This window comes from Mercenaria mercenaria, chromosome 12 (assembly GCF_021730395.1).
Source record: "Mercenaria mercenaria strain notata chromosome 12, MADL_Memer_1, whole genome shotgun sequence".
NCBI classification, from domain to species: Eukaryota; Metazoa; Mollusca; class Bivalvia; order Venerida; family Veneridae; genus Mercenaria; species Mercenaria mercenaria.
In genome coordinates this window covers 16,487,856-16,503,830 of record NC_069372.1, presented here as the reverse complement: position 1 = coordinate 16,503,830, position 15,975 = coordinate 16,487,856, and the positions used below count along the sequence as shown (strand labels likewise).

The 15,975-nt window shown below is 36.0% G+C and overlaps 2 protein-coding genes across 2 annotated transcripts in view; both read right to left on the bottom strand.

Annotated features, from left to right (window-relative positions):
• Positions 1-15,975, bottom strand: part of LOC123533130 (FACT complex subunit SSRP1-like) — a 299,019-nt gene that overhangs the window by 89,724 nt on the left and 193,320 nt on the right. The window lies entirely within an intron of this gene.
• Positions 1,073-12,365, bottom strand: LOC128547238 (golgin subfamily A member 6-like protein 22). Its single transcript, XM_053519299.1, has 8 exons — positions 12,073-12,365; positions 11,611-11,756; positions 10,863-10,974; positions 9,789-9,967; positions 9,051-9,113; positions 7,096-7,262; positions 6,317-6,515; positions 1,073-2,358 (listed from the first exon to the last, which is right to left on the bottom strand). Exons 1-8 carry the CDS (start codon positions 12,077-12,079, stop codon positions 1,360-1,362), a joined length of 1,872 nt encoding a protein of 623 aa, XP_053375274.1. The 5' UTR covers positions 12,080-12,365; the 3' UTR covers positions 1,073-1,359.

Sequence of the window (15,975 nt, the reverse complement as noted above, 5' to 3'; positions counted from 1 at the left end):
ACTTTAGTGCATTTGTCTATCTCATAAATGTCGTTATCGAAATCCAGCCAACTTCCACAGTACCTATCCATCAAAACATGACAATCCCTTAAAGTAGAATAACAGTGCTGTGACAGCAGCGACCTTAGAATTAAGTTACCCGCGATCCTCGAAGTCCGATTCATGAGATAATGGTACCACTAACATATGGTTTACCATCTACGAAACTCAGTGAACTTTGAATGTTGCAATTCGTCTCATGTCTCCCAAGAATTGTAACATTCCCCATATGGAACCAATAGTCATCTACTTGTCCAGTAAGTGTCAATAGAATGTACCGAATTTTATATGTTGCTGTCCATGAGGTCCGATCTGAGGGATCTGACTACCGAGTTCGGTCTACGGTCCTCGGAATGCAGATAGCTGTGGTTGTGCTAATCTGTCAAGGGATATAGTTATCTATTAAAGGTTCTTATGGAAATCGATTTTTTGTAATGACCTAAATTGCTTTATAATGTATTTGGTAATGTCAGTGGTCATACTCGTATATACCAGACACGTAACAGTCCCACTAGAGACACAGACACATTTATCTTAATTAGACCATACGTTACTACCTTAATGTGTTGCAACTGCTGTGACTGACTCAACCGAACCGGTAATAAAGGGTAAGGACAACTTTACGTAACTGAAACACTGACATGACACAAAACTAAAGTAGTAAAAGAATGGATACAGCACCGTAGAAATTTTCCTCTGTGCACCTAGCACCTGATTTAATTACAAACACATTTGAAATGGTAATGGAAACTTATGAAAAGTAAGATTTTTCTCATGACTTTGATTGTTTGGTGTATACAGACTATAAACACTCAAACGTATTGTGATTTCATCTGTCAAAGTGCAATAACCAAGAATGAGATTTCTAAACTATGTTGGTAATACGTAAGATTCTTGGCTATGACTTGTAACTGTTTAAATAAACATTTTGCTATGTGGGTTATCAATATGTCTTTAAAATACAGCTGCTATGCTGCTTTATAAAGGCATAGAAGTAAAAGTATTTGTTATCTGATGAATGGATTAGAAATACTGCAGCTTACATACAATTTTAATCTGCTGTAAGTTTATCATTTCATTTCAAACACAATATGAAACAATTTTTGAAAAATATATTTCTTACAAACAATATATATTTTACATATATTATGTCTGTAAGACTTAAACAATGTATGATGTTAGGGAAGCATCCATTAGCCTTGGTCAAATTCCTGTTATTGAGAGTAAGATATATTTATAAAATGTTCTCTTGTATTAACATTTGTAAACATATGTAGAAGAAACATGAAAAGTGCCTAACTGAACACTTGACAACTTCGTTTATGCTTCATTCTGTACAATAGTGCCATTTGGCGTAATCGACTCATCATTATCAGCAGAAGACTTACTTTCCACAGAATGTTCTGTTACCACATTAAGTTTATCTGTATCCTCTTTGGTGTCGCCTGACTGTTCTGTTTCCACAGTAAATTTATCTTTATCGTCTTGGATGTGGCTTGATTGTTCAGTTGCCACAATAAGTTTATCATTGTCTTCTTGGCTGCCATCTAACTGTTCAATTTCCACGACAGGATTACCTTTGTCATCTTGAATGTTGGCTGACTGTTCAGTTTTGATAATTTCTTCGTCCGCAGTATCCGCTTCTGTGATTTTTCCAGAACTGTCGCGTTGATCTTCATCTGAGACAGAATTTTTATCAACACTTTCATCAGCAATTTCTGGTTCACTTTCTAAAACTTCAACATTTTCTGTTATTTCTTTCGTTTCTGTATTGGAATCAATGACTTCTTCTTCTTCATTATTATTTGTTTTAGACTCAAATTCGTTTCCAGGTTCAGGTGCCTCTTCTTTATCAGACTCTTTCCCGATGTTTTCATCAGAATCATCAACCTCTGTTTGATCTTTATGAAATTCGTCCTCCTGATTTTGAACAAGATTTGATTTCAGTGACTTTTCTTCATCGGATTCTTTGTCACTTTTCATTTCGACGTTATCACTTTCATTAAGCTTTTCGCCTGAATTATTTCCGTTTGATATTAGGTCCATATTGTTCTTTCCAGTGTCATCTTTAACATCACTGGAACTACCATCAATTCCTGTCTTATCCATGCCGTTACTCTCATTTTCCCTGTTGGCATTGTCATCTTGCTTCTTTACAAAGTCTCTGTCACAGAAGGCGCCTAGCCCTCTGTGTGTAACAAGTGGTTCCGGGTGAGGTTGTATAGGTCTCGCCAGTCCAACTGGTGTTTTCCACAACTTCACCTTTTCTTCCATAATGTAACGGTCCTTCTCTGCTTTTTGAAGTTTCTCTGCAGCTTCCTAAAATGAACCAACGATAAGTTATATGTTATGGTTTACTTCCATTCGTCTGCGTTTTTTTCTTCTCAAACTTAAGAAGAAGTTAACAACCATAAATGAGTACTTGATTATAGTGATCATAGTAAAGAAATATTTGGTTGTAAGCCGGAAACACAGCGGTGGTGACCGTTTAAAAAAAAAAAGATTTTTTGAGCCGCGCCATGGGAAAACCAACATAGTGCGTTTGCGACCAGCATGGATCCAGACCAGCCTGCGCATCCACACAGTCTGGTCAGGATCCATGCTGTTCGCTAATGGTTTCTCTAATTGCAATAGGCTTTGAAAGTGAACAGCATGGATCCTGACCAGACTGCGCGGATGCGCAGGCTGGTCTGGATCCATGCTGGTCGCAAACGCACTATGTTGGTTTTCTCATGGCGCGGCTCATTTTCGTTTTTGTTGGGTTTAGAGTCAAACAGACACAAATTAATCATTTGGAGACATTTCAAGCTTTCGGTGATGGAGGAATTCAGGTATTAGCGGGCACCTAGGTAGAACCACCGACCTTCCGTAAAAAGTGGTTCCTTAACTAATATTATGTATAGTTATCAAATGGATATGTAGTATGTGTTAGTGTTAAATTATACATCGTGTTATGTAGTATTGTTTTTGCTTTTGTTGGTTTAAAGTCAAGACGACACGTAATGTCAAGTGACGATCTTCCAGTTTTAATGGAGAAGTAAAACCTTGAGTTCATTTGCCGGACAATATTTAAGGACTGTAGAATCAGGGACTATCAGATTCCGCATTAGAGTTCGAACAATAAAAGATAAGGGTCAAGTAATTCGAAGCCATATAGATATACAGATGCCTCGTTGCCAAATACAAATATAAATACAAATATTGCAATAAATATTGAACCCAGATACACAGTATTTCAATACAATTACTAAGGAATATGCGAGCATCTTTTTGATGATTTAACATGAGAAGTTACTGTTAGTATCTAGAGTTTTGATTGAGCTGAGTAATGGCATGCATAATTAGAAATCACACCAAATCTACAAGTATATACATGTATAAAACTAAATCATACGAACTCATGGCGATATATTTTCAACCTTTCCCTGATGCTAAGATGATTTACTTGTTGTTATCGCAAATGAAATGTTTCCAGAGCAATAATAAAGCTACCGTATTATTACTACATGTGTAATCTATATGTATATATACTTAAAAGCTTGACTCTTCTTTGCGAAGCTTCGGAGAAATCTACAAACAGTTTGAGGTACATGGATGCCATTATTTTATGTTGTTAATCAATTTTCCTTAGTATATCTTACTTTCACTGCTATATATTAAAACTGCTTTCTTTTTCCGTTACAAAAAGTGTTATAATGCTCTTGTACATAAAGTTCAGCATTACATCATCTTTGATGAAAGTCGAGAGCAATTGTTTTTACAAATACATCCACATTACGCACAGAAACGCACATAAATAATAGCATCTACATGGCAATTTCATATCTTTCATTTGAAACAAGAGGGCCATGAAGGCCCTGTATCGCTCACCTGACCTATTGACCTAAAGATCATCAAGAACGTTTCATTAAGATATGGTCATAAATGTGGCCTCTAAAGTGTTTACTAACTTTTCCTTTGATTTGACCCGGTGACCTAGTTTTTGACCTCATATGACTCAGATTCAAACATGACCTAAAGATCATCAAGATTAACATTCTGACTAAGTTTCAAGAAGATACAGTCATAAATTTGGCCTCTAGAGTGTTAACAAGCTTTTCCTTTGATTTGACCCGGTGACCTAGTTTTCGACCCCACATGACCCAGATTCAAACTTGACTTAAAGATCATCAGGATTAACATTCTGACTAAGTTTCATGAAGACACAGTCATAAATGTGGCCTCTAGAGTGTTAACAAGCTTTTCCTTTGATTTGACCCAGTGACCTAGTTTTTGATCCCACCTAACCCAGATCCATTTCAAACGAAATTAAGAGTCATTTGTATCAAACTGTTGCTGAACTTTGACAAATGAAACAAATGACGTTGGCCATATCGACAATTTGTCAACACAAGCCGGTCATACTGTGAAACTACGCTATTAACGGGTAAATATTTCAAATACTATAAAAAACGTAAGAGTTACGCGTATACCGTGAAATCATTAATATTCGTGGGGGACTAATTTTCGTGGATTTCGCGGTTGAGTCAATCCACGAAACTTAATCCCAACAAACAAGTAAAATACCCATTCATTTTATGTTCAAAAGTGGAAATCCACGAATTCACATCCCCACGAAATTGCCAATTTGACAAAAACCACGAAATTTCATGCCCACGAAATTAAATGATTTCACAGTATAAAATGACGTTTCTTACACATTGAAGTTTTATGGTGTTTCTGTAGCACTTATTATTTTATGATTTGTTGTACAAACAAGAGCTGTCGGATGACAGCGCGCTCGACTATTCGAAGAATTGATTGAAGAATGGGGTAAAAATATTTCCATAGTTTTTCAGACTAAACAAAAAAATGGATTAAACAAAAAATGTTCCTCCATTTGTGGATTTCGATTAGTCTTGCACTAACTGGCAATGTGTGACCATGATGGCAAATATGTTAAGTTATATGTCTGGCAAAACATGGACTTATATGAAAAATTTAACTAATTTCCAAGTCCAAAAAGGGTCATAATTCAGTCAAAATAGTTGACAGAGTTATGTACTCTTGCCTACAGATGGAAATCATGTTGATAAACTAGTGTTAAAAGTTTCAAAGCCACAGTTCAAATAGTTTTGACAAAACGCTGACTTGTTAAAAAAAACTGAACAAATTTCAAAGTCCAAAAAGGGCCATAATTCAGTCAAAATAGTTGTCAGAGTAATGTACTCTTGCCTACAGATGGAAATCATAATGATAAACAAGTGTTTAAAGTTTAAAAGCCAAAATGTCAAATAGTCTTGACAAAACATGGACATATACAAAACAAAACCAATTTCCAAGTTCAAAAAGGGCCATAATTCAGCCAAAAAAGACGAGAGAGTTACGTACTCTTGCCTGTTAATAGAGACTATTTTACTGAACAAGATATAAAAGTTTCAAAGCCATATGTCAAACACTTTACACAAAATATAAACTGGTACGAAAAACTTAACCAAGATTTCTAAGTCAAAAGGGGCCATAATTCAGTCAAAATGCTTGATGGAGTTATGTACTCTTGCCTACAACTGGACATTGTGATGGTAAACAAGTGTTAAAAGTTTCAAAGCTTTATCTCAAAAGACTTTGTCAAAATATGAACTGGTACGAAAAACTTAACCAAGATTTCTAAGTCAAAAGGGGCCATAATTCAGTCAAAATGCTTGACAGAGTTATGTACTCTTGCCTACAACTGGACATTGTGATGGTAAACAAGTGTTGAAAGTTTCAAAGCTTTATCTCAAAAGACTTTGTCAAAATGTGGACTGGTACGAAAAACTTAACCAAGATTTCTAAGTCAAAAAGGGGCCATAATTCAACCAAAATGCTTGATGGAGTTATGTACTCTTGCCTACAACTGGACATGGTGATGGTAAACAAGTGTTTAAAGTTTCAAAGCTTTTTCTCAAAAGACTTTGTCAAAATATGAACTGGTACGAAAAACTTAACCAAGATTTCTAAGTCAAAAGGGGCCATAATTCAGTCAAAATGCTTGACAGAGTTATGTACTCTTGCCTATAACTGGACATGGTGATGGTAAACAAGTGTTGAAAGTTTCAAAGCTTTATCTCAAAAGACTTTGTCAAAATGTGGACTGGTACGAAAAACTTAACCAGGGTGTGACGCCGACGCCGACGCCGTGGTGAGTAGGATAGCTCTACTTATTCTTCGAATAGTCGAGCTAAAAAATGAACATCAGAATCTGAGTTCTTATACACGAATCAGTGGAAAACGGAACATGACTTATTGAATCCTGTACCTGCATTTTCTCGGCGGCAGCGGCTTTATCACGCTCCAGCTGTTCCAATCTCGCCTGTGCCTCGGCAAACAATCTTTCCTGCTCTTTACGATCACTCTCTAACACAGCTTTCTGTTCTCTTTCTGCTCGCAGCATTTCTTCCTGCTGTTGTTTAAGTCTTTCCAGCTCTTCCCTTTTCTCAAATTCTTCCTCCAATAATCTGACCAAAAGCATAAAAATAGGTCTTAATACCACTTTCAATATCGGGCACTGTAACTGTTCGAAATACAAGTTAATGTCATTTTGATATAGAGTTCACTGTACCCCTGTATTTATTTAACGCGTGTGTGTCTCAAATTTAGGCATAGACAGAGTAAAGTTGTTTGTAAACTGTGTCATTAACGTTTCTATAACATATCATTGTGTGCATTGCATAATGTAGTTGTGATATGTCATAAAAATGTGCTTCAGTTCAGTTTCTTTATTCGTCTTCATGTTATTTTATGGTTACATGGTTTAGGTAAGTTTTATTTAATGTCGCACATAATCAACATACAACATGAGCTACAAAGCTCCTGTACGACAAACTAAGTATCCAGTAACAGATACTTACCTGTTCTTATTATTCACCTCCTGGTCCAACCCTTTGAATAGTGAGTGCAAACAATACCATTTTTCACGTTTGACGTGGCCAGAGACGGAACCCCAGACCTCCCTCACTCAAAGCGGCTGTCACACTCTACTACTGAGCTACTGAGACTAATGATTTCATACAACAAAATTTTAGAAGCTCAACTTACTTTGACTGTAGGTTTCTGACAATTTCTTCGTCTTTCTTAGCCTGTCTTTCCTCGGCTAGTAGTCTCTCCAATTCACGTTTGATCTCCTCAAGTTCTCTCAGCCTCTGTTGTTCGGCCTCACGTAGTGCTTGCTCCTCCTGCCACCTCGCTTCCGCCTCTTCTCGTCTCTATATAATCAATAGTGTATTTTAATCACTTTAAAACTGCCTGAAAGTTCCTTTTGGTGTATCTGCAGCCGTGTCTTAAGGTTGCCCTTACAGCTGCTGGGCAATATACTTGCTTCAAACACTCGTTCGCATTTTCACTTGTTGTCAACATGAGATTATAAGTTTCAGCAAATTCATGGACGTTTTTTCGTCAATTGTAAAAGAACAATAAAAAAACACAGGTATGACGTAATATAGCATTGTAATTTTAACAAGAGCTGTCCGTAAGACAGCCAAGCTCGACTATTCGAAATATTGTCACAGAAGCAGGATATTATTACCCAAAATGTTAAATATCAAAAGAGTTTTAAGTTCCGAAACGGGACATAATTTGACCAAAATGCATATTAGAGATATGGGACTTGATGCTATCAACTAGTTTTATAACCCCGAAGACACATGTTAAGTTTCAATTCCATATCTGCATTAGTTTTGGAGATAGTAACTTGCATGTAAAACTTTAACCAGAATTTTCTAAGTCCAAAAGGGGGTATAATTTGCTCAAAATACATGTTAAGAGTTATGGAACTTGACCCAGTGAGGTTGGTAACTGACCTAGAAAAAGAATAAATAAGTTTCAAATCTATATGCCTTTTAGTAATAGCTGTATGTACTTGCACGCAAAACTTTAACCAGAATTTTCTAAGTCCAAAAGGGGGCATAATTTGGCTAAAATACATGTCAGAGTTATGGACTTGATTCTATCAACTAGTTTTATAACCCCGAAGACACATGTGAAGTTTCAATTTAATATCTGCATTAGTTTTGGAGATAGTAACTTGCATGTAAAACTTTAACCAGGATTTTCTAAGTCCAAAAGGGGGCATAATTTGGCTAAAATACATGTCAGAGTTATAGGACTTGACCCAGTGAGATAGGTAATTGATCTAGAAAAAGAAATAATAAGTTTCAAATCTATATGCCTTTTAGTAATTGTTGTATGTACTTGCACGCAAAACTTTAACCAAAATTTTCTAAGTCCAAAAGGGGGCATAATTTGGCTAAAATGAAGGTCAGAGTTATGGGACTTGATTCTATCAACTAGTTTTATAACCCCGAAGACACATGTGAAGTTTCAATTTAATATCTGCATTAGTTTTGGAGATAGTAACTTGCATGTAAAACTTTAACCAGGATTTTCTAAGTCCAAAAGGGGGCATAATTTGGCTAAAATACATGTCAGAGTTATAGGACTTGACCAGTGAGGTAGGTAATTGATCTAGAAAAAGAAAAAATAAGTTTCAAATCTATATGCTTTTTAGTAATAGCTGTATGTACTTGCACGCAAAACTTTAACCAAAATTTTCTAAGTCCAAAAGGGGGCATAATTTGGCTAAAATGAAGGTCAGAGTCATGGGACTTGGTGCTATCAACTAGTTTTATAACCCCGAAGACACATGTGAAGTTTCAATTCAATATCTGCATTAGTTTTGGAGATAGTAACTTGCATGTAAAACTTTAACCAGAATTTTCTAAGTCCAAAAGGAGGCATAATTTGCTCAAAATACATGTTAGGGTTATGGAACTTGACCCAGTGAGGTTGGTAATTGACCTAGAAAAAGAATAAATAAGTTTCAAAGCTATATGCCTTTAAATGATAGCTGTATGTACTTGCATGCAAAAACTTAACCAAGGTGTGACGCCGACGCCGACACCGACGCCGACGCCGACGCCCACGCCAGGGTGAGTAGAATAGCTAGACTATTCTTCAAATAGTCGAGCTAAAAAATCAAGCAAGTCTCTAATTACCTTTCGTTCCTCTTCTAATTCGTTCAGCCTTGCTCGCAGCAATTCTTCGTCTTGTAAACGTCTCTACAAAGACACAAAATTTCAGATATATCTAGATGAGGTTGAAACAAATTTTCAGCACAATTATGTTGCAGTAACCAAACAAAATCCCTCGCTTGATTGTCAATTTCTTACATTTCCTCTGGATTTAAAAGCGACATTACATGTGTATGCTTACTGGAACTCGTTCACCTTGTGGATGTGATTAAATCTGGACGCCATTTTTTTCGGAATGTTTTTATAGTAACTGCTATAGAAATTTTGAAGGGTCTCAGTTTTTACAAACTTTTTATTTACAAAACACTTTTTATTCAATAAAGTAGGGTAGAAAAATTATCAAAAGCTCTAGTCATGGTACTGGAATTTGAAATGAGATAGTACTCTGCATCATACATATTTTCTCACTTAAACAATACTGGTTTATCATTTTCGATATCAACTAACATCAGTTGCTTCCTGCTTCAAATGTGTTATCGATCTGGATACATGCCTCTTTAATGTAAACAATCCAGTATAGACACTTTAATATAGAGATGTGGATAGTATTGCTAATCTCAAAATTTAAAAAAAAATCGAACGTCTACTTGGCAGAACATGTTGTATCATCAGAATTTTTTTTTTCACATATGGTCAATTTTATTTATTTTATACGGTAAAAAAGAACATATAGCCTAATAGTGTAAAACTGTTGAAAAATACCCTTTTCTCTTCGTCTAATTCATCTTCCCTGTTTTTGAGAAGTTCTGCCTCTTCTCTGCGTTTTCTTTCTTCTTCTGCTGCTTGGCGACGTCTTTCAGCGCGTGCTTTACAGCGTTCACGTGCAGCCTCTTTTTGAATATTTGGATCAATTCCAACACGGCTAAGCGCCTGCTGTATAGCTTTAGAATAACAAAAAATACATAAAATTCGTCATTTTTGAGGGGTGAATATAGTTTTTATTTTTGTCGTCTGCGATAAATTGATTCACATGCAGAAAATATAAGCAACAAAAATTTATTCAACCGGGTGCTCTTTCTAAAGGTTTTAAAACCGACCATGATCTCTTTAAAGACATATCGGACAGTTTTCTATATGTATATAAGCAAAAAAATTCCTACAGACAGATTTTTTTAAACTTTGTGTACTGACTAAGAGTCAAGTTTAAAACGGAAATATTTATTAAAAATCATAGGTTACCGGGCTTGATCTTGAATTATCTGCCCTTGAAAATCAGAAAATATTAAAAAATCCAATTTTCAGGGGCAGATAATCCAAGATCAAGCCCGGGTACCAATGAGTTTTTAAAACACTTTTCCGTTTTAAACTTGACTCTCAGTCTGTACACAAAGTTTAAAGAAATTCTGTCCGTAGGAAACTTTTTGCCTATATACATATAGAAAACTGTCCGATATGTCTTTAAGCGTTTACACTTACTGTATATCTTGGTAAATTTATTAGGTAATAAAGTAGTTATTTGTACACGACCGTTTCTTTTATGAACAAATCTCGATTATTGAGCATTTAAAAAAGTGAATTAGGTAAAATAAAAAAAGTCATTTCATATGTGTTTGTGGAACAGTTAAAACTACCACGAGACAATAAAGTTAACTGTTCCCATTACCAAAAACATATATGAATTAACAGTATTCTTATGAAAACTTTAAATTCATATCTTTTTTCAGGATTAGAAGAATGAAAAAAATCATTATAAAACTCATACAAGCCTAGTATAAATGTGAAAAGTTGAAATTATTGTCTATATAAAAATATCTTTAGCAATTAAAGATTTTCTACCTGAGACCCATTCGTTTTTGGATTTAAGATCATGTGCACTCATCTCATAGGGCTTCTTAGGGGTTTGGATCACAAAACGATTTGGCTTATGAGCTGGGCGATCCGGGGGCATCTACGATAAATAAAGATGATGACTGCAAAATGGTTTGGCTATGATGAAAAACTGGACGTGATACGAGTACTAACAGGTCAATTATTATAATAACAACAACAACTTTACTAATATCCTTATACACAAAGGAAGTAATATAACTCCGATTATGTTTTTCAAATGTAATGTGAGTATACCCGGAGACAAAATTACAAGTAACAAGTCTAACGTACTTAGATTTCCACATTTTAGAGTGTTTTTATCTTAAAATATGGCAAAACTGTATATGATTAGATTATACTATTGTAAAGAACAATACAAGACGCTATATTATATCAAGCATCATTGAATGCAATTATAATGAATAAAATTGCATATACAACTTCATTCAATGTCAAATTGGACTGATAAACAATTTCCTGTATTATAAATAAACACGGGAAATTGTACTTGAACTATATGGTTCTTGGGAGTGACGCGCATATACAGTCGAACGTGCTTAGAGATCACGTCTACAAAGACACCACTTGCATTAATTATGTCGCATCGAGAGACCATTTATGTTAAGACCACTTTTTGCAATTCCGTAAGCCGATCTCTTGATACAAGTTGTACTGTTCACTGTTTCTACATCACGGACAAGACGACAGACGTTACCTCAACTGAACATTCGCTGTCAAATTGTATCGTCCCTTTCTGTACTTTTTCGTCAGGTCCAACAAAATAGTTTAGTTTTGTAGGGGTCAGCACTAACCAACGATCCTTCCAACTCTTCACTTTAAAGCCCCTCTTCTTGATTTTTCCTGCAACAATTGTAAATGTTAAACGTTTTCGTCAAAAGTTAAAATCACAGAAGGGTGGAAACAAGAAACAAAAGATAAAGTGGATTTTTCGTGTGTGTGTTACTGGTCCTTTGTGATCATGGAGTCCATGTTATATATCTGTATTACAGAATCCCGTTTAAGCCCGTGTGAGGGTGTGTTGCACATTTCATTACCTCTCGTGGACCTTTCAGTGAACATCCCTTCGAATAATAAATGCTATGGCCCAAATATGATGGACCAGTCCATTTGAGAAATTTAGCAGGCCAGAGGTTAAATTAGACTACAACATACGTACCTTTCATAAGTATATTGAGAATGTATGTGTCGTAGAGATGGTTGAGGCCTTGTGTTATGTTCCTGTTTGATAAGCCGACCACGTAATCCTTTTCGAACACATTAAGAAACTCCGTAAATGTCAATGGAATGTCCTGATGTTCTGTGAGAAACTGCTTGATCTGGCTTTCCTTACTCCTTTGTCCGTTAACGTCAATAAACTCTCTAAGAAGCAAAGCCGCTTCCTCTGGGTCTAAGTGAACGGGTATCGCTGGTTCCCCCTCACCGTCTGTCTCTGACAGGAGTTATAGAGACGCCAAAGGACTATGCAATGCTCAGAGGTGCAAGATTTACAATGGTGTTTCCTCTCAAAGTTACAAAATGTCCAGCATGTTTGACAATGGTATTTATGCGAGCTCCAAGAACGGTTTCGTCACTTGTATCGGGGCACTCTTGTTTGGTTATTAGCTGTTTTTCACGATGTCAAAATATGTCTGAAAATCCATGTCGAGTACGCCGTCTTTATTCAAGATCTCCTCTGCCTTGTCGAATCCCATCTTTGAACAATGGTTGAGGTAATCACCTACAGAAGAAGTAACAGTCAGTATTTGTTTTCAAGCGTGTGCGCCTTTGCAACAAGAGTTAACCCTTTCCCTGCTAAATTGCTATAATAAACTTGCCCATCTTTAAATTTGGACAGTGCCATAAACTGTTAAAAATGGTGCTTACCTAAAAAGATACTGACTAAATGGCGAACAGTGCAGATCTTGGTGTGCAAGCTGATCATGATCTACACTGGTCGCAAAGGCAGAATCAATCGTGTCTAGCATGATATGAGTTAAAATCCGTTTTTCCATTGATTAATTTGTTACTTAAGATTAGCAATTAGAATTCTGAGTCATACGTATTCATTTCTGCTTCTTTCTCTAAAAGTTTTCCGAGATAAATAAGATATACATGAGCCGCGCCATGAGAAAATCAACATAATGGGTTTGCGACCAGCTGTTCGCTTTCAAAGCCTATTGCAATAAGAGAAACCGTTAGTGAACAGCTTGGATCCTGACCAGACTGCGCGGACGTGCAGGCTGGTCTTGATCCATGCTCGTCGCAAACCCATTATGTTGATTTTCTCATGGCGCGGCTCAAAATTATTATATTCATAGGTAAGTGACAGGTAATCCCAGGTGATATTAAGCAACATTTTTTGACGTTTCTTATTTTCATTCTATTCTTTTAGAGATTTATTTATTGAACAAAAATACTCGTTACACCGAAGTGGACTTTTTTTGTTATTTTCATGGAATTTTGTAATTCCCCCCCCCCCCCCCCCCCCCCCCCCCCCCCCCCCTTTTGTTATGTAATTATTTTTCTTTTGATTTCAACATATAATTTCAATTTTACATTTACTTCGATAGATATTGGAATGATTCAAATATCTTAACCATGAGGCAAGTTTAAAAACAATGTGTAATTTCCTACTTCATTTATTTCCCGCCTTTTATGCTTGCGCAAACAGGATACGAAAAGCAAATTTTCAGAATACATCAAATGAAAACCGAACATGTATTAAATTAATTGCGAATAAATCCTTGATCTAAATCTGATATGACTCAACTATATTCTACTCAAGCCATAGGTTTTTGTTTGCATTAACCAATAGTACTTGTAATTTTGCAAAAGTGCAATATGGCGGACATCTTAATTAATGCTTTAAACTTCTTTACACAGAGCTTTATAAGCTCAAGTTCATGTTGTACTTCAATTAAATTAGTATTTAATTAACTTAATTATTAGTTAATTAAGTTTAAGCTTTATCATTAGACAATGTCTTAGAATGGGTCCTATTCATAATTGGTATACTATACAGATAGAATTATATGCTATGTACCATGATTGGTATACTATAGAATTATATCCTATATACCATAATTGATTTACTGTAGAGTTAAATCTCATATACCATGATTGATACATATACCATGATTGGTAAACCATGGAGTTATGTCTTATATACCTAGTCATTTTGTGCTGATTTATTTAGCTTGGTCATTTTAATGTAGCAATGGCCCGTTTGTCTCCCTTAAAATCAAAGGATATTTTTACATAGAATAACGGATATATTTATTTTATCGTTTACCCCAAACGATTTAAAAAAAAAAACCCCCAATCTTAGCTTATGTTCTACTTTTATGAATTTGTTTACTTTTCACTGTATACATTTTCGTCAACAGGCCATTTAACAATGCGAATGTGACCCGTTTTAAAACAGATGAAAAATATGATAACATGCCATCACGTATAATGTTAATTTTAAACTACGTTTCAATTTTTAAAATGGGAGACAAACCTTTAAAGAATACTTGTGAAAAGAGATTGAAAATGGACTCACCTTGAGTTGTGAGACATGTACAGTCCCAGTATTCATCGTGTCCAGCATATCAAAAGCATGCCAGAGCGACTTCATCGTTTCCCGCTGAAAATCGTCCATCGTTTCGTCAGAGTTCGTCTGGAGCTCTCCCTCTGGTCCGTGTCCACTTCCGCCGGACTTCCTTAAACTGCCCCGAAATATAGACATCGACTGATAAGCAAAATCTGGGTCGAAGTCAGGTATGTTCTCAGATCGCAGTAAAATATATCTTTTCTAAATTTGTTTACAGCCTATCGATAAGTGTGTTCAATTTTACTTCCTATGTCTGGTATCTGGCGTTATCTGCAAAATAACAATTAACCTGCGATAAGCTTTATGACGAACGGTTTTATGTACATGATAACTTATAAAAAGGATTATGTTTGTATTTTACAGCGAACGTTTATCTTTAAGAGGTATACAAGTATTTAAAGTGCAGCGACATGAAACACTTACAAAAGCGTGACAATGATTTTATAATTTTTAACGTTAACGTAATGAATGTATTCATAATGCTTAAACATAAATTACATCCTATCGCCAATGAGGAAGTTAAGGACACGGCTTTATTAGCCATATTATAACTCTCATTTCTTTGTCCCTCAAATTCCAACCATTGTATAGATGTTGTTTTGTTTTTGTTGGGTTTAACGTCGCACCGAATAGATCATATGGCGACTTAACCATTGTATAGAGGATGATCAAAATGACTAACGCACTGAGGCCAGTAGAGGTGACAGCCACTTGAGCACAGTCCAAAACACAAACTTTGATTAATACTGACGTAAAAATAATATGTGGTACAGCAATGACATCTCTAACGGGATACATGTATCTGCGTACTGGTCGTGGTCAATCAAAAAAGCTGGCCAAAAGCAGGCTACAGGCTCGAACTTTTACCAGAAAAACGAATACGACATAAACAACTACCAGTCAATGCTTAAAACAAATGAGCCGTGCCATGGAAAAACCAACATAGTGGCTTTGCGACCAGCATGGATCCAGACCAGCCTGCGCATCCGCGCAGTCTGGTCAGGATCCATGCTGTTCGCTTTCAAAGCCTATTGCAGTTAGAAAAACTGTTAGCGAACAGCATGGATCCTGATCAGACTGCGCGGATGCGCAGGCTAGTCTGGATCCATGCTGGTCGCAAAGCCTCTATGTTGGTTTTCCCATGGCACGGCTCATTAATGAGTTGAACAATCAAACAATCTCTTACCAGAGCATAATAAATCAGTCCCCTATTAAAACAAAAACAAAGAAATATTCATTTCAACGTCAGTGTGAGTGTGCACAGGGAATGCAAGTGGAGTGGGGGTAGTATTCTTCGTTAAACAATTGGTTAAGTAAATGAATATTTTACAACATACGACTTGTGGTTTTATTAGCGTTTGGTTCATAAATCACATAGTCTTCTTATATCCTGCTTTAACAATTTAGCTGAATGTACAGTTGTCACATTTTGACTGAATGTGTCACCGTCACGTCTCTGTTCAACTTTCTTTACATCTGTACATG

Bases quoted from the DNA above. Each gene is read 5' to 3' on its own strand.
- LOC128547238 (XM_053519299.1), bottom strand. The intron at 9,114-9,788 runs GTATTTTTCAAC...GTGTCTTTGTAG, and splicing joins AATTAGACGAAGAGAAAAGG to AGACGTTTACAAGACGAAGA. The intron at 6,516-7,095 runs GTAAGTTGAGCT...GCTTTTGGTCAG, and splicing joins GTCAGAAACCTACAGTCAAA to ATTATTGGAGGAAGAATTTG.